At 39.2% G+C, this 21,982-nt stretch overlaps 1 protein-coding gene across 2 annotated transcripts; it reads right to left on the reverse strand.

Moving 5' to 3' along the window:
* Positions 1 to 7,957: 7,957 nt before the first annotated feature.
* Positions 7,958 to 21,846, reverse strand: cd44b (CD44 molecule (IN blood group) b). Of its 2 annotated transcripts, XM_028585497.1 has the most exons (9): positions 21,476 to 21,846; positions 13,794 to 13,959; positions 12,974 to 13,116; positions 12,753 to 12,821; positions 11,508 to 11,879; positions 10,271 to 10,360; positions 10,045 to 10,123; positions 9,574 to 9,822; positions 7,958 to 9,037 (listed from the first exon to the last, which is right to left on the reverse strand). In XM_028585497.1, exons 1-8 carry the CDS (start codon positions 21,540 to 21,542, stop codon positions 9,609 to 9,611), a joined length of 1,200 nt encoding a protein of 399 aa, XP_028441298.1. In that variant the 5' UTR covers positions 21,543 to 21,846; the 3' UTR covers positions 7,958 to 9,037; positions 9,574 to 9,608. The 2 variants fall into 2 exon arrangements, with proteins under 2 accessions (XP_028441298.1, XP_028441297.1); XM_028585496.1 differs by having other exon boundaries at positions 7,958 to 9,822.
* Positions 21,847 to 21,982: the final 136 nt, after the last annotated feature.

A 21,982-nucleotide genomic window follows, 5' to 3' on the forward strand; every position in this document is an offset into this window, starting at 1 on the left:
GAATGAAAAAAAGTCACACGAACAGAACTACTAAAATTGTTTGTTTTTTTTAAATGTAGTTTAGTTTTCTTTTTCTTTTCTTTTTTATTAGTCCCTATAAAGGTTTTTGTAACTGTCTATCTGACTGATATATAATACTAATTCACTTAACCGTGAAATGATAACAGAGGCATACTTTACCTGTTAGAGCACATTATGTCCGCATAGCAGATACTTGCACAACATACTTCAAGGCTTGGGGAGGGAAGGAAGAGAAAAAAAGTTAGATAAGCTATTCCGAGCAATACATCTGGGTTCTACATTTATAAGAGAAGGTATTAAGATGAGAGAAGAAGTGGCTGTGTAACATGGGATGCACTGAGATCATCGTCCATGTTTCATCCGGGCGATTCATTATTCTAATGCCAGGATGAGGATGAGTGGGGGTTAAAGCATTAATCATGACATTAATCATGACAACCAATGTTTGAACTGAACTTCCCTGCTTTATATCACTGTCAGTACCATCAACATGTGTGCATCAAGCCACTTCTTTTCTTGTCAGCTCAGTCAGAACATTACTTTTGATTCTCAAACTGTCAGAGACTTTAAAATGCATCTGACTGCATTTGCCCAGTATTACCCTAGCCCTGAGGTCCAGCAAACTGATGAAGGTAGAAGGCAGGGAGAACAGTAATGAACAGCATAACCACACTGAGCCTCAAAACATAAAAGCACAGTCACAGTGGAATTATAAAGCACAAATCATACCATGGATGCCATTTTTATCCCCCTTTGGTTTTCCTTTTTTTGTCTACTGTAAAGGAAAGGGACTTTGTTTTCTTTGTGTCACCTGTGGAGTGAGATATAAAACTTGTTTGCATGTGTGTCTGTGTGTGATAGAGAGAGAGAGAGAGAGAGAGAGAGAGAGAGAGAGAGAGAGAGAGAGAGAGAGAGAGAGCTGGGGTTAAGAACATGACCAAGTCAATCATAGGGACCAAACAGGCAGAAAATCAATCAACTCACAGAGGCCCTTGAACTGCCTCCACGACGTCACTCACAACACATTTTTCAGTGTTCTTACATTGATGTCCATAAACTGGCTGCCACAGCAGCTGGTATATACCACATTTTCCGAGGAAGCCTAAAAGCTAAGAAAACCACTGTCCGAAATATGAAACTGTATACTGTCCCTTCCTCCAAAAAAGAACTTAGATGCCAATGAAATTAAAAGAACATCTGCGCCAAAATGATTATTGTAAAAGTAAACAATAATACATAATTGACAAATCTGAATAATTTGTAGCACAAAAAAAGAGATTATTTAGAGCACAAACAGAGTGACAGAACATAAATAAAGCCAGTGTGTACAATCTTCATGCACATTCCATGTGTCATTCCATGTCGACACTGATCATGTTCCGAGTGTAAAATGTAAATGGTGTTTTCATTTATATACATAAGTACAGCAGAAGACACTCAGGCATGTTTCCTCTTTTACAGAACAAAAATAATCCTAAAATGTTTACTTGCTCACTATAGAGCTTCAAAACAATGGCCTCCTAAACAACAAAACTGTTGAAAGCGTTGACTATGAAAATGGTGACAGTTAACAGCAAAGGTCTTTGTTAAAAGACAGTCATTTTATAATACGATAATATGCTGGAGAGGGAAGTTAGTTAATAGTTAATAGGCCTATTTCAGACATTCCAGTGATTGAATGATGCTCGATCCCCCTGCATACTCTTTGAAAGCACAGACCCAGTTATTACTGACAGAAACAGGAACATAAAAATATGAAAGAAAAAGAAACACAGGAAGAAGTAGGCTAGTGCAGCGCTCAGCTGTCAGAAGGATTCTTGGCTTGCACAAACAGAGACAGATCACTGATAGCACAATCTTTTGGGAGGCTTACCAGCTTCTTGTTTAGGCAGACCTAAAAGGGTAAACAACAATATATTTTAGCCACCAGAGCTCAAGACTGTTTCTACAAACCCTAGATGCTGCAGCTGTGTGTCCATATTGGTGCAAATAGTTTTTTTTATTTATACGGAAACTCAGAACAGATCAATGGACAATTCACATTCATTATGTCAGAATGTTGCCAACTATCAGGTAATACGAATATATATATATATTCTTCTCATAGAACCAAATGGCTTAAAAAAAACAACCTGCAAACAGAAACAAAGCTGGACTACTGGCTGTTAATCTTTTTTGTTAACCTGTTGAGTGAGAGGTGTGACTTCTGTGATGTGGCTGTGGATTTGATTTCTTTATCAGTATTGTGTCCTTCTCTCCTGTCTTGTTTCTTTTCATGTGTGCTTAATGACAACCTTGCCTTGAAGATGTTCACTTCAGACGAATGCCAACAACAAATGCCAATTTAAAGTAACTTTAGGAAACTTAACAAAACAGCTAGCACAGCACTCTGTCCTTTAGACGTCTTTTACTTTGCTTTTATTTAGCTTGGCAAACAGACGTGTGCTTTGATACAAGATAGAGCACGCTTGGTGTTCTGAAGTACACACTGCACGGACTGACGCACACCATACACATAAAAACAAACGCACACGCACACGCACACACAAACACACACACAGACACACAAACAAACACACGCTCGCACACACATTCATATTTTTTTTGCCAAATGCACACATAAAAAGACACACTCTTAAACCTCGAAGGTCACTACATTTGTAACTGTAATGAGCAAGCTGCAGAGCACAGCACTGGTGCCCTAATGGGCCCTTTGAGCCTGATATTTTGAGCTTCAGGAAAAGAAAAATTCTCTCCAGTTAGGAGACAATGCAGACCATAGTGTCATCGATGGGGATTGAGTGTTGGACCACTATTATGTTCAAACTCACGGTTTTAGAAGCATGGATAAAATAAAAATGATTATTTTTTTGCACCACCATCTTAAAAGCATGATATTTTGAAGTGCCTCCTTGCACTTTGTGTATATATTGTAGGTAACAGATGTTTTTTTTTTGTTCCTTTTATTTTCTTTTGGAGGCATTGAAATGATATATAGGAATATAGTTTCATTGCTGTGACATTTTTAATGTAATCCTTTAGAAAAAAATTATATCATCTATGTGATTGAGTAAAATTAGATTAGACAAAATGTATAGAGAGGAAATTGTGTAATAAATTGCTTTTTTTTTTATTCTCTAATAGCTGTTAACTAGTTGTTTTACTTACCTGTCACACACCAATATATAAATATCTTTTTTTTTTATCTAATGTAAGCATTTTGAATGTTTGTTCCATGAAGATATAAGCAGTGTGCATTCATTTTCATTGTACATAAATAAATATATAATTGTTCTGTTCAGTGGCGATGCAGAATTTCCGGAAATTACAGTGATCCTGAAGCAAAGACGCTGGTTGCATGACAAAGAGAAAGAGAGTGAGAAAGAGAGAGAGAGAAAGAGAGCGAGGGAAGTTTTTGGTTTGAAAAAAGGGGGCCAACATGAGATATATTGGTGGTGGAAAATGACTATGCTAAAAAATTGCTGTAAAGAGAGACAAAGCAACAGGTCACATTTGTCCTGTATGTAGGATAGAGTGAGGAATCAAACACAGCCTAGCAGTTGATTTGAGTGAAAGAACAAGCATTAGATGTATTCAGATGCCTGTTAACAGTATAAAGCAACATTCCTCAGGTGACTCATCTGAAGCATTTTTTCTTTTCAATGAAGAAAACTGGCTTTAGTCTTAGGCATCTTTGTTTACCTGGTGCAAGTGCATTTAAAGCTGCAAGACATGGAATTCTGGATCTTTGAGATTTTGCGTTACCCTGTCTACATGCCACATATTCACACATTTGACCTCTGACGTGCCATCAACTTAATGGAGGTTTATAGAAATCCCACTTGGTAAACTGCGTTTACTCCACTTGCCTTTTTTTGCTTTCTACACAGAATCTATATACACACACTGGAACTTGCTAAGCTAAATGGTATTGATGTAATGGAAATTGATTGACACTGTATTTTAAATTAAAAAGCCAGTACATCTTGTCCTTTTCTACTGCAATGTGTCTTTTTGAAGAAACTCCTAAACAGAGCTGATAACCTGTCTCACTCCTGCCTACAACGTGCTTTCCTGATCTTACTTTTCTAGGCCTTCCCTCTTTGTAAAGCTGTTGTAATTCTGATGTAAAGGCAGAGCGTATGTGTGGGGGGAGCTACACTATTGAGAAAAAAAACAAAAAAAGACATAAATACTTCCTCCGTCTATGGTATACATAAAAAAGCTGTTTCTACATATCAATAAGTGTTGTACCTTTGGTGTACATATACAAATATAACTAATAAATGTTGATTCATAACTAAATATTGGCTTTTTGACTGTGTGAATTTTTACATCTTGTCACAAGACGTCACACACACACACACACACACACACACACACACACACACACACACACACACACACACACACACACACACACATATACATTTTTCATGTCTGTTTCATTCATTCAGTTGGTGCAATTATGACCAGACAGTCAGGACAATCCTGTCACATTTTACATAGAGGAATATTAATAGAAACGTTGTTAAAGCGTCGTCCTTAGACCCTCGAGAGTTAAGTATAAAAATAGAAATGTGCACATTGTCGAGGTGGTGGTCCAGTTGAACTTACAGTAAACAAGAGTTAGTAGGACACTGTACCATTAACCCAAAGGATATTTTTGTTATTAATTGGATGTCCAATAGACAATTTGACAATAAAAATATCTAAACAAGAGTGAAAAACATACAGCAGTTTCTACATGTGTGTATGCACTTGTCAAAAATCTTTTTAGCTTATAAATAGTTTTGCTAACAAGTTGTACGTTGTATCAAATTAGACAAAAACTAATATGTTATATATGTTCTTTATTTATACAGGGAACTATAGTCCAATACAATACAAAAACTGACTAAGTGCATTGAACAAATTAACGACTGGATGTGCCAGAACTTTCTTAAATGAAATGAAGAAAAGACTGAGGTGGATGTTTTTGGAGCAAAAGAGGAACCATTAAAAGTCAGCGCTCAGCTTCAAACGACAATGTTAAAAACAACAAAGCCAGAAATCTGGGTGTAGTCATGGACTCAGACCTGAATTTTAACAGCCACATTAAGACAATTACAAAGTCAGCCTATTATCACCTTAAGAATATATCAAGGGTTAAAGGACTTATGTCTCAGCAGGATTTGGAAAAACTTGCTTTTATCTTCAGTAGACTTGACTATTGTAACAGTGTCTTTACAGGTCTCCCTAAAAAATCAATCAGACAGTTGCTGCTGCTCAAGTCCTCACTAAGACCAAGAAAGTGGATCACATCACTCCAGTTCTGAAGTCTTTACACTGGCTTCCAGTGCCTCAAAGAATTGATTTCAAAATACTTTTGGGACAGGTCTGCTTTCTGTCCCCAGAGTCAGAACTAAACAGGGAGAAGCAGCGTTCAGTTTCTATGCTCCACATATCTGGAACAAACTCCCAGAAAACAGCAGGTCCGTCGCAACTCTCAGGTCTTTTAAATCAAGGCTGAAGACCTTTCTTTTTGATTTTGCCTTTCTTTAAATAATTGTTCATTTCTTATACTGAAGTTGCATTGTTGAAACCGTATGACAATCTATATAAGCCTTTAAAAAGAGAATTAAAAAGTAAGACCAGTGGGACCAGCCCATTCTGGGAACAGATAGGATTGCAGGTGGATTAGGTGTATAGAGCATACTATCAGCCTAAAATCTCATATATTTATCTGCTTTTATATTTTTAACTGTTTTTAACCTCTCTTTAATGTTTAATTTCTTATACTGCACTGTAACTTTTTCTCGTATTTTATGTTTTTAATTTTTTAATCATTGTTATGTAAAGAACTTTGAATTGCCCTGTTGCTGAAATGTGCTATACAAATAAAGCTGCCTTGCCTTTCCTTGCCTTATTAGACAGTTAACCAACACAGTTATAACCTAATTAGAGACCATACACCTAAATTAGAAACTGCAGCATTAGACCCAAAATAAACTATACTTAGACACTATTATGCCAAATTACACTGTAATTAGAACCCAAATAGCTACCAAATGCTGCTGGAGACACCACTTAATACTACTAACCTGGGCTTATGACAACTTAATTAGACAACACAGGCTGTATTAGACAAATAAATCACATGTTCCTTCTAGACTGTACGCTCTACTCCCATAATGACACCAGACCATTTACAGTAATGCTGTGTCAGTATCTGACCCCAGTAACATTAGCATACGTGTATGTTTTGTTGCATAAATGCTCTATATTCATGATGCATAATTGATAGATTCACGATTGATTCCATACTTTCATGCAATTAATAGATTATTTGATGTAAAATTAAAAATTTTAATCTGATGTGATTAAACAGATTTGTCCGACAAAGTACAGGAATATACTGATGTATAACAGGTTGAAAATTATCATAGGCAACTCAAAGGGCTGTAGCCACAAGTGCATAGTCCAATGTTTATAATTTCACATTTCTGTCCCAGAAACGGAAACATTCTCTCTTTGTAGCACTATGACAGAATTTGTTGATGAACTGTATACTATCCAAAGTGAGCGGATGTCTCTTACTGGGCTCTGCTAATATGCATTCAAAGTTATAATTATTGACGTCTGAAGCCAAAGCAGAAAGTGAAAGAGACTAAGCTGAAGTGCGACTGAAAAATGAGCATAACCTCTTTAAAGGTCCGTATAGCAGAGGGGAGCTGCAGATTCTTTGATAATTCTTATTCATCGTCATGTGTGACACCTCTGACATTGCACATTATCTTTTCGTACATTTAAGAAATATTGATTATAGAACTTAAACAGAGTATACATTTGCCCATTGGGCAGTATACCAGCATAATGCCAAGTTCAAAGTAAAATTCAATGAGCTGATCCACACTGGGGCATTGCGCTGGACATCTGAGTGGAAATAGACCCATGGCTCAGAAGTAATGAAAAGTAATGTAAGTATGTAAGTAAACTTAACACAACAGAACGCAAACATATTGCGAGGGAACAAAAAACATATTGCGAGGTAACGCAAACGTAGTCTCCGTGACCCTTTGGGGGCTCCGTAGATGAAAATGATATGAAAAAATAAAATAAAATGTTATTTTTGATATACAATCATGTCTTTTTTATATATATATATATATATATATATATATATATATATATATATATATATATTCTCCACTGCCTGCATCATATAAAGACAATGCGTGAGCTTAGAATTATAAGGTTCTATCTCCATTGAGGGTAGTTCTGAGATATTGAGCATCAAAGTTTTTACATCCCAGCTATTTTGTGAGATGGAACCTTTTTATTTTATTAATAACTAACTAAGAAAATATTTTTTTACAAAAATAACACCACACAGGCATTAATAAACACCTAAGGGATCAGATTATGTCAAAAACTCAATTTCGACCAAAAGTGGAGATAGAACCTTATAATTCTAAGCTCACGATTATGGCTAATGCAAAAAAATAGTTGATTATTACAAAGAATGCATGTTCTTCCAAAGATCGCAATCATTGACTACATATTAATCATTTGGGATGGCATCATTACGTATGAGCAGCTGCTTTAGAATAGTTACAATGGAGCACAGCGTTTACTAAATGCATGTTAAATAAGCACTTATTGTGCTCTTTTCAATGCTTGTCAATGAAGACAGCTTGACTATACAATACAGGCAGTGTAACACTGTATGGAAAGATGGCATCTAAATATTTCAAAATGGCCGTCTTTATCTCAAGTCTTTGTTTCCTGTGGTAAAGTGTTCTCACATCACGACCCCGGTGCCATGGAAACCTCACTTCCTCTTATGTGGGGGCAATGTAACCACTCACATCCCACTGTCATGCCATTCACTTGCTCCTTTTTGTCTTCACACATACAGGATGATCAGTGAATGAGCACACCACATTCCTGCACATCTCTTTCTATACACATTTATTTTCGTTCATGGCTTTACAAATCTTTTCAGCAACTTTTGTAAATGTGTCATAAAACCTGCCTATACTAGTACATTTGCTACTTCTCCTCAAAATTAATCTTAAGAGAAAAAAATGCAACAAGTCAGAAAAAAAACAAACAGTTCGCAATCGCTGTACGTATTTCAGCTGATACAGACAAAAAGAAAGAATTAGCTGTCACAAAGGAATTAATATTGGTATGACACAATGTATGATATATTTCACCAATGATAAGGTCAGTAGAAAAACTGCAGCATTTTGTTTACATGTGTGAAATGTACAGGGAATGGCACAGTGAGGCCTTGGCAGGCACACAAGCTTCATTCATCACACCCCTCCCCCTCAGGAGCCCATAGACGACGTTGTCACAGCCCCTTTCTTATGAAGAAACCTTTACATTTCATGTGTTTACAGCACATGGGGGCCCCCATTATCATATGTGCTATGTAGTTTAGCATCTAAAGCTAGGCCGCTGCCAATCACTTGTCACGGTTGAGCTTAAATCTTGCTTTCAGAAAATGATTAATTTACCCAAGTTTTTCTTTTGCTCTTTCTTTTTTCCTTAATCAATGTACACACTGTGTATACAGTAGGTATACATAATCTTTATCATTCTACTTATCCTCAGGATAACATCAGGAACTTCATAGCATCATTTTTCCAACCCAATATAAAGGTATACCATATTAACATAACTGACATAAATGGTGCACCAATTGCACAGTTTTGAATGCTATACATCAATTCATACAATATCCACTCCACTTTTAACTATTGCAAAATGCATTCACTGAACTGTTTACCTCTGTTTTCTAATTAAATAACTCTCAAAACAAGACACATTCCTTTATTTAAAAGGGATACAAATCCCCTTTCTACCAAACAACATAAAGCACTAGCAGCTATTGCTAAGGCATTTCCAAAACATATACTTTATATACAGAGACCAAGAAAAAGGGAATCCAAACTGCATAAATTAAGGTAGCGACATCCCCAGTTGTCTTGAAAATGGAAAAACCAAACTCCAGTCCAGGCAATGTCTGAAATATACACAAGGTTAACAACAATAAGCAATAAAAAAGACATGAAACACATGGAAAACATCAAAGGTCGTTTTTGCTCCAAATTATTATTATTTTTCTATCTGTTGTATCTCCAATAAAATAACCCAGTTGTCATCATTGATGTATTATTTCCTATTTAGGCTGAAAATTAGGCAATCATACTGTCATCAATATGTTCTTCACTTCACCACCCCCTCCCTTTAAAAACCCATGTCTATCCAGCCCCTTATCATCACCAAAGAATATAACTCAAACACAAATACACAAAACACATTCACACATCCTGCTATGCACCAAGGCATAATACACTGCCATGCATGAAACTCTTAGACTGCCATTCAGTCCTAGCTAACCAGGTACACCAGACAAACAAAATGCTGCACATGTTGTCTTAAAAGTCCCCACTGAGAGGCAACAGTTTCACACCCAATACAATACTTTGTACCTCAGTTAGACAATCTTTCTAAATAACACACACTACACCCTTACTCAGGGTCCCTCCCTATCCTCACCTACTCTTTCCTGTCTGCCTCGACACTCTCCTCTCTCACGCCAGCTGTTCTTTATCTGGCGACTCCTCTAGCGTGATGACGGTGAACTCCTCTGTGTTGCCGTTCTCCTGGATCTTCTCCTTGTTCATGAGGGTCACCATCTCCTGCTCTCTCTCCTGGGCTTGGGAGCTGGATGCTGATGCGGCAGCTCCGTTCCCTTCGCCGCTGTCTTTGGTTGTGATCATCAGGGTCTGCTTTTTGCCGCACCAGCTTGTAAGAGCACATTCAGACATTTATTTATTATTGATTTCTTTTGTTGCCATCCCCCAATCTGCAGCAAAATATGTGAAAATGGCAACACTGACTATTGACTACTGTGCAGAGTAAGACAGAGAAACCTGGGGTAATGTTTAATGTACAGTATGTCTAAAACATTTGAGATGACAGCTCTATTAGTGTAAGATTTAGAAAAAACAGCAATCAAAGTCACACCTCTTTCTTTTGGCAACAGCTGTGCACACAAGAAGAATAGCAGCAACTGCCACAATCACTAAAAGGATTACAATCCAGTCTGGAGGGAGAAAAAACAAGCCGTGAATTGAAAGACTTAAAGCTCAGTCCGAAACAAATAAAGAGTGGACTCTATTTCAACACTATTTCCAACTTATTTGACTGTAATCAGTATGGTCTTGAGGTGTGAATTAAAGTGGCTGCTTACTTGATAAGCTGCTGCTGTCCTGTTGATTAGGCTCAGAACCACCCGGACTCGTGCCCCGACCCTTGTCATTAGGAAGTGGTTTTTGTGAAGCTGCATATCAATAAAACAACAGGTAAACATCTAAACCATCTGAGATACGGGTTATTCACTGACATATATAACTCAGCAGCACCCACAAATATAAGTTTATTTAAAACACTAAAAACTAGATAAATAGATGAAATATAAAACAAGATGAAATATTCAAATGTATTTGTGGCTGTATAATGGAGGATGCCTTTCACTTTAAATTGGCTTAAATTGAATATGCATTTTTTATACTCTTTGTGAGGCTACAGGTTTTGTGGCACCAGATACTGCAAGCTACATACTAATTTGTTTTCCCCTTTGCATGATCTGTATAAATCTGTTATTTCAAGTCCCATTTTTGAGAAAATCCAACTAATTTGATTAACAGATTTGATTTGAAATTCAAATGTATTATGTTTCAGTGCCTTCAATACACACTTTTGTGCATATGGTGTGTTTGTTGAATATGCTGAGCCTGATTGTAATCCCTCTTAGGGACATAGAAATAATAAATCCGCTCCACAGCTCAACCTAACACAAGGGGGCGGCATGTGTTCTAAAAGTTACTTCAGTCCTCCCAAAACCTGTTGCATCTGATGCCAGTATGTGCTGATCTGTGAGAACGTTTCCATGCATTTTAATTACGAACAAACTCAAGTATCCGCATTTTCTATGATTACGTTTTTGGATTTACAGAGGGCAGACAAAATAACAGGAACATTGCAGTATCACACAATCCAAAAATGACTATGGGGTTGAATCAGCACCCATCCTCTCTGATACTGTCTCCACAAAAACTGAACATTATCATTGTAGCACCATAGAGGTGCTTTTTATTGCATGGCTATTATACAGGAATGCATTGCATTGTCAGGTGTTGTAGAGATGAGATAATTTAGTAACTAGACCAAGGTCTAGACTAAAGGTTTTTTTTTTGTTTCTTTGCTTAGTTTTTCAGAGGGTTTGTGCATTCTGCGCTAGGAGCTTGAATAATTTCTACGTTTGTTTCTGGTCAATTCCATGACAGATAAATATAAATACAGTTTCAGGACTCTGGTCTAATGATAGAAACATTTATTTCAACCATATCCTGAATACCATAGTGAACACACGTTCTTGATTTGTAGCAGTTATGTGTTTGTTTGATTATTGCTTGTGTTTTCCTTACACTCTGTTGTGGCATCAGCTCCGTTATTTTCGGAGGGAGGTTGTGTTTCATCTGGCACTCCAACAGGGCCTATTGGAGATGTTCCCTCCTCAGTTGACGTCATCCCAGATCCAGCGCCCTGGTCAAACTCTCCAGGAGTGACACTCCCTTCAAAGGGGTTTTCTTCACCAGCAGGTAACACTGTGGAAGCCTCTGGCTCCACAGAGGTGAGAGCAGTGGTGGTTTCCATCATATGCACAAAATCATCTTCCCCAGGGTCTACCGGTGGGTCAACACCCTCACTACCAGAAGCATCCTCATGTCGTGTTGTCGGAGTGGTCTCTTCTTGGCCCTCTGCTGGTGTTGGGGCCTGAGGCTGTGGTGAGGATTCATCTGATTGGAGGATAGAGAGGGTCATACAAGGTTACAGTCATGTTTTGTAAGAACAACATTTCTTAGCAACATGGCTGTATCTATCTTTTTTATTTTTATAAAGATAATTTTTTGGGCATTTTTAGGTCTTTATTTGGATAGGACAGCTAGACTTGAAAGGTGAGAGAGAAGGGGAATGACCTGCAGCATAGGGCCGCAGGTTGGAGTTGAACCTACGGCCAGCTTGTCGAGGAGTAAACCTCTATATATGGGCGACCGCTCTACCAGGTGAGCTAACCAGGGGCCTGGTGGTATCTATCTTGATATCATTTTACAGCGTTCTGAAGCCTGATTATATTTACTTCTGGGATTTAAACTTTTTTTTACTTTTCATATTTCAATTAATCCTATCATCTTGTCAACATTAATGTATTCTATATACCTGACGTTCCACTTTAGGGATTGTTCCGTTGCCAATGGAAATTCAGCCGGATGTCCATTACCTTCCGCTTTTCTTGTGTTGAAATTATTATATATTATGTTGGTGTCGACTATAGAGATGAGATAATTTAGTAACTAGACCAAGGTCTAGACTAAGGTTTTTTTTTGTTTCTTTGCTTAGTTTTTCATATGCAGAGGGTTTGTGCATTCTGCGCTAGGAGCTTGAATTTCTACGTATGTTTCTGGTCAATTCCATGACAGATAAATATAAATACAGTTTCAGAACTCTGGTCTAATGATAGAAACAGATTAAACTGCTTTTAATTGATAATTTTAAGCTTTGGTTTCACTTTACTGTATATTAGTGCTTAAACCTTTGATATATGGTGGTAAACGGGCACTAAACATATAACAATAAGGCAAGGCGAGGGTGAATAAGTATATTGTACTAACCTGGTGCACCTGAGGGTAAGTGTCCTTTTAGGTGTGAAAAGAAATTACTACAGTCCTTCTCAGGCTCAGCTGGCACATGGGGGAACAGGAAGTCAACGTTACCAATATGGAGAGGCAAATAACAACAGTTCTATGTGATGCAGACTGTAAATTTACATGACAGTGTCAGCTTTGGACTGCACTGATAAAGAGCAACTGACTATTTCCTGTGATATAATCACCTTTTTCATCATAGCAGTAGACATCATAGAGATCGTCCACATTTACATGTGAATTAATAATGAAGCCAGTCATGTTCTTTGCACAGTTTTCATGGTGCGTGTGTCTGAGGATGAGAATGCTCATATTACTGGTCCAGCCGTACCTGAATGGACACAACAATATTGTTATTAGAAGACATATTTTGACACAATTTGTAACAAATTGGGACATTTGTTGATACAGAATGCCATTTGTCTAGTAGCCAGGTCTAAACACATTACATCATGCTAAAATCCAAAGTACTGTAATTCACATTGCTCAGTGAAGTAGACAGGGAACTCAAGGAACACATGGTTTCCTTTATTGGAAGTCTACCACATGACAAACGTAGGGGAATCGTATTGTAAAACTGAAAGACCTTCTTTCTCTTTTCTGGTTTTACATCTCTTGATGAAATGCACCCAATGTGGACGTTATCACTCCATTCAATGGGTTTTATCCGTGGTTTCGAATCGGATGAATAAAGAAGACCAAGTACATTTAAAGTTAAATGATGATGATGTTTGACTATGAAAAAAGTATTTTCTGTAATATTTTAGAACTAAAGAAGATCTAGAAGGTGAAATGGTGAAAGATGTGGGTCAGGGCTCAACTCAGGGCTTCTGAGAACATCTTGAGAATTTTGGGGTCTGTAAATGTTTCATCATAAATGTTCTGTATTTATGAACAGAATATTAAAAAATGTGTGTGTTTTTTTTTTTTTAAAGTTTTCAGGAAATTAAAAGTCTTGTTCACCAAAATTAATAAAAATAATTATTTAACAAACCTTTGTGTGCTCACCTGCATGTTTCCATGTTTTTATCATAGGCCTCCTGGATTTGTTCTGGACTCGCCAAGATGCTCTGCAGCTGCTCACACACCTTCTGAGCCATGGTAAAGTTTAGGGTGTGACGGCCTGCTCCCTCAGCATGAAATACCCTGGCATAGCTGCAGCTGCGAGAATTCACTGTTGGGACAGAGAAGGTTCAGTTCAATACAGGTTCAGTGTCTTACAGGATTCATCACCATTTTACCATTTCACAGTATATGGGGGTGGAAGAAGCCTGCAGGTTACTGCATCTGTCATTGCTTATGTTCTTTTTTTCCCACTGTAGCGCTTGAAATGTTAAGTCTAAATCAATTCTAGCCAGCAACAGGGTAAAATACATGTACAATCAGCATGTTATTTCATTTTGTTTATGTCTTCAAAACTCATATATAGCATACGCATAGGCTACAGGAAGAATCCAGATGCTGTGGGCTACATAATGGGCATTTATTTTTTGTTCTTAAATTTAAGTATGATTTCCTGACAGAGAAAACCCAGCTATGCACTCAATTCAACTACCATATTTTCCATTCAGAAGTTGCAATTAGTGATTTCGAAAAGACACTCTGATGGTGCACATGAATGCTTAAAATGTAGGCTAAAAGAAATCTTGATTTATACATTTATACATCTTTTTGCATCATGTCGAGTCGCGAGACGAATGGTTTGTTGAGATGAGTTCTCTGCAAGCATCATGAGACATGCAGCATCTACAGCGTTTAGCCCCCAGGTCTGGCTAAGTCTTTTTTGTTCAAAACAAAGTGTGCAAACAAGTCTTTACGTAACACTTAGAGGCAGGGAAGGATAGACAAAAGTATGCAAACACAAATACACTGCATGCTTTACATGCCTGGCAAAAGAAATACTCAATCCTGCCATCACAAGTAAACATTTCACTACACTAACTGACCTCTTTCTCAGAAGGTTTAGCCCAAACAAAATGCCACCAAACGCGCACAGTGTGTCCCTCTCAGCCTATTTGCCTTGGTTTGCTTGACTAAAGGAGAAACCTCAGGCAAATGACTTTCCCTTGTTGAAATGAAAACAAAAATGCAAACTAGGCCTAGCAAATGAGCAAATGAAAAGGCAGCATGTGGATGTGTACACATGTAGAGCACTTTCAAATAGCCAAATGTCCATTAAAAAAAAGAATGTAATGGTTGGAATTGCCAATAAATAGGTTTCAACACCTGGGGATGTTACTGATATGAGCAGGGGATCATTTGCATGTCAAAATGAAAGAGAGAGACACCACCTGGGAAGAGTCTTGCAATATGGGACATATCGTGTAGTGATCTTTGCATTGTTTCCCCCTCCCGCATAGAAAAAAATTGTTTAGTGCATGGTCATTTCTGTGGAAGTCTACTTGAAAAGCATCTAATCTCCAGTATACAGTATATGTACACTGAAGTCTCATTGTTGGAGTAAATGTGAAATAGAAGAAGTCGTATCATAGACCCTGACATTTTGAGCAGGAAACTAATGTGTTCGTTCTGTGGAGCCTTAATAGATAGTTCTTACTAAAGTGCTGAAAACAGGCATGAGGCAACATTTTGTGCCGCAAGACTTTCAATACTCTTAAAATAAAAATGTCAGTGCAGTAAATTGCACAGCACTTGTGGGTGTCATATCCTATTATGTAAAAACTCAAGAACAATTTTGCATGAGCAACACCACAGATGTGAATATTTATTGGAACCTGCTCTGTTCATGCACAGAAGAAACTATCTATTGAAAAAATATCTGAACATCTGTTTGGTGCTGGTTTAAATATTCTCTGGTGACAGATGCACGGCATGTGAAAGATGTCTAATTAAAGTTCACCCAGCAACACCCAACTTGTACCGGAAATACCACACAACATATAGTGTCGTTTTAAATTGCTGAGTACCATGCGTTTACGCCTCGCGAGCAGGAAAACCTGCAGTCTATCCTGCTACACAGTTTTTGAACAAATAAAGCAACCGGTTAACTAAAGTAGCTACCATGCCAATTTATTTGATCTTATAGATTAGTCTCCTGGAGGACAAACACACAACTAAATTGTTTGGGATTTGTAAGAAATGTGTTAAAAGTTCCCTATGGTTTATCACCTGGACAACGTTGCACAGTTTTAAGGCAAAACAGAAAATATGAATTACAAGAAGAAGAAGACTAAAGGTAAAGGAACAAAGTACCCCTCACCCTTTCTGAGCTGCAGTTAAAACATGTAAAACCTGCTCCCTCACAATCTACTGTTTTTGCCAAAAAGTCCAGTTATCTCAATTACAGATATTTATATCCCAACTGGGTACTATACAAGATATGCCTCAACTTTTAAGTCCTTAAGTATGTAGGGAATTGCTATTGATTATGTTGTGGCCATGTTTATCCCTTTGTTATGGAGAAAGCCGACTTCTCAAAGACTAGATATGATTTTCTTTTAAAAAAGTCCCTCAATTTTTCCACTGGCTGTTTTGAGTAAACACGGCACTAGCAGCAGCAGGAAGTTGAGCTTTCTGCTGTCAGTGGCAGTTGGATGACAAGAGTTAGTGCCAACTTTTGTCAGGCAGTTTCAGTTGTTTGCTTCTCTCTCACTCCCCCTCCCTCTCTCTCTCTCTCTCTCTCTCTAACACATACACATACATACAGACACACCCACCAACCCACACACACACACACACAAAACTGAAAGAACCTCAACACATGCTGCCATATAGCACAGTGTCCCTGAGTGTAAATGGGTAAAAAAGAAAAAGAAGACAGTCCTGGCCTTGCAAACCTGCCCGGAGAGATCAAAGGGAGCACAGCTTACCATCAGCGAGCTGAAAAAGGGGGCTGACATGAATCTGAAGAGCATTCATTAGTATGCAGAGGGAACGGTCATGGGTGTCTTTGTACAGTTGAGAAGCCTGCTATGCCGAAGCACTGACTCTCCCAAAGGCTCCATTGTGATATAATAGTGTTGAAACCAAGGATATTGCAAAGTCTGGGCGTACTAAACCTGAGAGAAAAGGAGCTTTAACGCAGCGTCTTGCCAAAATCACCAGCTGCTCTAGAAGTAATAGACAAGCCTGTCTCTCCACTCTCACTCCACTTTTTCTCCCACCCCCTTTCTCCTTTCTCTTGTTTTCTCTCATTACCCTCTGTTTGTCTTTTCTATGCCAGCAATAAAGTACAAATTACCCCCTGCATGCAGGTGCGCAAACACACAGGCTGATCACAGATGCACATGCACACACACTTGAACGTTGGCTGATCATTTCTTGAGTCATAACCTTTGTAAAGCATGGAGCACAGCAAGAGACCCAGTAAGCATAGTGTTTTGATATTAAGATTAATAACACACAGAAAACAATGGCTTTTTATTATTATCCTCTTATCTACATTTTTCTCTTTCGTCTTGTCTTTCTCAGATACACCTTAATGAAAACGTTTGCACTAAAGTTTCACATATCGTGCAGGAATCCCATGCTAGAACAGAGAGTCTTCTGTATACGTCCCACTGCTACTGTAACATCCTTTTAGCCATAGTTCATCAGGTGGTTTGGAGAGAGACCCTGTTACATTGCTCCAGTGTTCTGCATTATCACACTTGAGTGAAGTTGCCCTGTCAGCAGGCATGTCTTTCCCTCCACTGGTCACAACAAAGGTCCACCGGGCCAGTGGGACAGGTGAAACATGAGATATGGTGCAAATGTTTCACCACACACACACACACAGACACACACACACACACACACACACACACACACACACACACACACACACACACACACACACACACACACACACACACACACACACACACACACACACACACACACACACACACACACACACGCGTTTTACTATCTTTGTGGGGACCTGTCATTGACATAATGCATTCCCTAGCCCCTTACCCTAACCTTAACCATCACCACTAAACACACACACACACACACACACACACACACACACACACACACACACACACACACACACACACACACACACACACACACACACACACACACACACACACACACACACACACACACCACCACCACCACCACCACCACCAACCATTTCCTGAAAGTCACAAGAAGTCTCTTGCTATCTGATTTTCTTTCTATGGTGCCATTTCCTGTCTCACCATCTCTCTACACCTCAACCCATTATATACGTACACTTACACTACCTACACCCTTCAAATAAAACAGGGCATGTCATGCTTTTTCTATTTCTTTATAATAAACGTTAACCTTTACTGTAAGCTCTCCCCTAAATTAAAAAGATCGAAATAGACAATCTGTGATAAGAAGTTTGACCTCCAACATGCAAAGACACACTTTAAAGCATTCCGGACACTGCAGAAGTATTTCATTGGCTGTATTTTTGTTAGCACTATGATCCGTTCAACTGCGATATTTTCCCAAACAGAAAAGCACTTTTCCATCATGTGCGCATATTTTCATGAATATCTGTCTATTTTCCTGTTATTCTTCATGCAAGGGTTTTAAATAATGTTTTGTATGACTGACATTTTTTAGGATTTTGGAGTATAACATTAGCCTATGCTTATTCACCGGGAGGCGGTTAGCCTAGCTTAGCACACAGACTGGAAACGGGGAAACATCTACTCCAGCTCTCTCCAAAGTAAAAAAAAAAAAATGCTTAACAGCACATCTGAAACTAGTTTTTAACACGTTGTTTGTTTAATCCATACACGAACAGAAACTGAAAAACAACTCTTTGGACATTGCCAAGTTACAGTAGTTGCTTGCCTCTGCTTCCAGTCTTTATGCTACAGGGCTAAGCTAATAGCCCCTTTGCTCTAGCTCCACATTCAACATACCAGCACAAAAAAGGTATCAATCTTTTCATCTAATTCTCGGAGAGAAAGCAAATTACTTTTTTCCCCAAAATGTCAAACTATTCCTTCTTTATCTATTACATTAAGTCTATATATAGAAAACTATAGAATGAGGGAACTCTTCCCTCCATCTACCTCTTCCCAACAAGCATTTTGTGCTTAAAATCAAGTATGGATCCAGTATAATCTGCTGTTATGCCTGATAATACAGTGATTTTGGAAAACCCTGCATCACGCAGGAGGATGTGTGTAGATTACAGAGCTCTTTCGGAGCAGTTTTCCCATGGACACAAAGACTTTAATGTATGTAGAGCTCAACAGTGTGGTTCCGGAAGTAAAAATGCCATTGATTTTCTCCATAAGGATTTTGATTATCAGCCATAATGTCTAAACCATTCGAGGTAAACTGACCATGAGCTACGTGATTGTGAGCTTCTGCTCCTGTAGAAGCTAGAAGTCTGTATGAAAGCAACATTTCTGATTGGTCCAACTCGCTATTACCAAAGAAACGTTTACCGTACCTGCGAAACCACGGCTAGAGCGAGCTTCTGCCATTGAAGTCTATGATAGTTTCTTTACACTGTCTAGTACCTTTGCCTTTTTTGCCATTTTCTAAATGTTTTTTTGCACCAAATCAAATGTTTTTTTGCACCAAATCAAATGTTTTTTTGCTCACTATTCATCTCGTAGCTGGTTGGTTTGGTTCCAGATGTAAAACTCCATGAGAAGGGAAGGCAGATAGGGGGAGTGTGGGCAAGGAGCATAAAACTCACAAAAAAGGTTTAACAGCACAAAAAGAGATAGACTAAACCTGGAATATTAGGACCCCCCGCACCCTAAGGGTAGCTTAATCAGTGTCAAACGAGAGGAGTTATACAGTATATTGGTGCAGGGCCATTCACCTTCAGGGTGGTTGATTTGCAGAGGAGGGTACATTTGCTAGAGAAAGGCAAACACGTGTCTGAAAGTCTCAGGTGGCAGGAGATGGTACTCAGAGCCTGTACAGGCACAAGCTCTCTTTGTCAGGGCCCATTCCACGGGGCCCCTGATCACCCCTCACCTTGAAACATGACACAGGTGCATGCAGGAGGTGTCGTTACGCCAAGGAGGCAAATACGGCTACATTTCCAGGAAGTCCAGCAGTCAGGTTGGCCCAACTGCATGCATTTGAGTTTATGTGTATGTATGTGTGTGTGTGTGTGTGTGTGTGTGTGTGTATGAGAGAGAAAGAGAGGGACTAATCCTCTGCATAGAGGAAGCAAGACTCAATCTGTTATCGCAGCAAGTGGACAATCTGCACTTCTAAATAGGAAACTCAAAAGACAAGAGCACCATCGTACACATCAGATAAAGTTATCAGGAGTTTTGAATGTGTTGATAGCTCTGCATATCTTGTCATTCAGATCACTGTTAAATATGTTACGTTTGAGTCCAGAAATTGAGAAATGATCAGATTTGGAAGGTCATCACAGATAAAATAACTCTTATAAGTCTTGTTTACTGAAATATAGAAGTGCAGTAATACATTTGAACCATCCTAAATAAGGTTTTTGTTAGACTTTAATTAAATTAACTACTGGGGGGAAGCGTTTGCCAGTCACTACGGTGGTAGAGATACCAGTTAACAGTCAAATTCCCTTTCTTTCCAGACATTCTTATGTTGTACAGTCGTCATAAAAAAAACTCTCCATAAATCTCTTGGTTAACTCGCCAGGCCACAGGTCCACAAGTCTGTAAGTACTGCTCTTAATGACGTACTTCAGGCTAAACACAACCACGGGTTTAGGTTCAAAGACCAAAACGAGATATAACCACCGCAGGACACTACTAGCCAATTACTCTCAACACTCATACATAGAGATACATACACAAACACTCACAACTTCTCAGCACACAAGGTGCCTTAAGGGGGCAAACACATGTTGAAGCACAGTGGGGGGGGGGGGGCTCTCCATCCCCTTTTCCTCTTCCCACATACAGTGCACATACAAGCTGTTTAGGCAGTCTCTTATTTGCCTTTAAATACTGGTCAACTTTATAGCTCGATGCTGATTGTTCTTTGGCACAGTGCCAGGGGGAGTCTTTGTGAACAACCCCCCCCCCACCATCTCCTAAGGGAGTAAGCCAGACGAACCCAGACCTGTTTGATTCAGTACCCACTTCACCTCCAGAGATGCATTGCTCTGAGCAACAAATCCAATCAAAACCTTACACAGAAAGCACATGTGAAAGAAAGACAAAGAGAAAATAGGAAGACATTGAGAGGGGGGGAGGGGTGAAGCTAGAGCGATTGTTGAACATCCTTTGTGTCAGAGAATAAAACATTAAGCGTGGCAGCACAGACTCCAGCTGTATCAGGGGGGAAAAAAAACTCTCTATTTCTACTTCTACCTGAAAAGGACTGCTTGTGAAAAGCTACACCGATCATCCAAAACCCTGACTAATAAGGTTCACGTCCCAGCGTGTGAATGTGTGTGAGACAGAACAGAGTGAGCATGAGCTGCTGTCTCCTTTGTGTCTGTCAGGAGTCTCAGTCTGCCAGACATAAGCCTGTCTGTGCTGGTGTAGCACACGCTCTCTTGCCGGCATCTACTCATCCATTCTACAAGCAGCAGCAGCAAAAGCAGCAGCAGCAACAACAGCAGAGCATTGCTTCTTTCTTTCACTGTCTTCTCTTTACACGAATGCTCACTCAAACAAGGCTCAAGAAGGGAAACAAATAACAATACAGTCAACCAGGCACAATTTAGGCAGAATAAGGTTTAAAAAAAAATCCCCAGACAAACAGCCATCCACTGGACAAAGGCACAGTCCCCTTACCTTGAAGTTGTTCGGACCTGGAGGAGGCCAGTAATCCAAAGGTGACCCCCAAGAGAAGTGTCCACATCCTGGGCAAAGTGTCTGACGATGGCTGGGTAAGTAGCTAGAAGTAAAGGTGTGTAGCGGTTCTCGTGTGGTCCCGTCTTCCCTCTGCCAGGAGTGACGGGTGGTGTGTGTGTGTGTGTGTGTGTGTGTGTGTCTGTGTGTGAAAGAGAGAGAGAGTGAATGAGTGAGAGAGCAGAAAAAGAGAGAGAAGAAACCTGTCACTGTGGAGGGAGTTGCTGTGAGTGTCTGGTAGCTGCTGGAGCTGACTCAGACTTTGCCCTAACTTTTCTATTCTCTGCCTGAAAGAAAGACAGAGACTAGTGGCACAAGCGCAGAAGGGCAAGAGTGGTTCATGTGAGCACACACCCTTCTGCCTCTCCCACACTTGCCCCACCTCCCCTCCCACCCCACCTCACACATCCTCTCTTTTCCTCTCTCCTCTTTCTCTCCCCTCTTCCTGCC

This window comes from Perca flavescens, chromosome 8 (assembly GCF_004354835.1).
Source record: "Perca flavescens isolate YP-PL-M2 chromosome 8, PFLA_1.0, whole genome shotgun sequence".
NCBI lineage: Eukaryota > Metazoa > Chordata > Actinopteri > Perciformes > Percidae > Perca > Perca flavescens.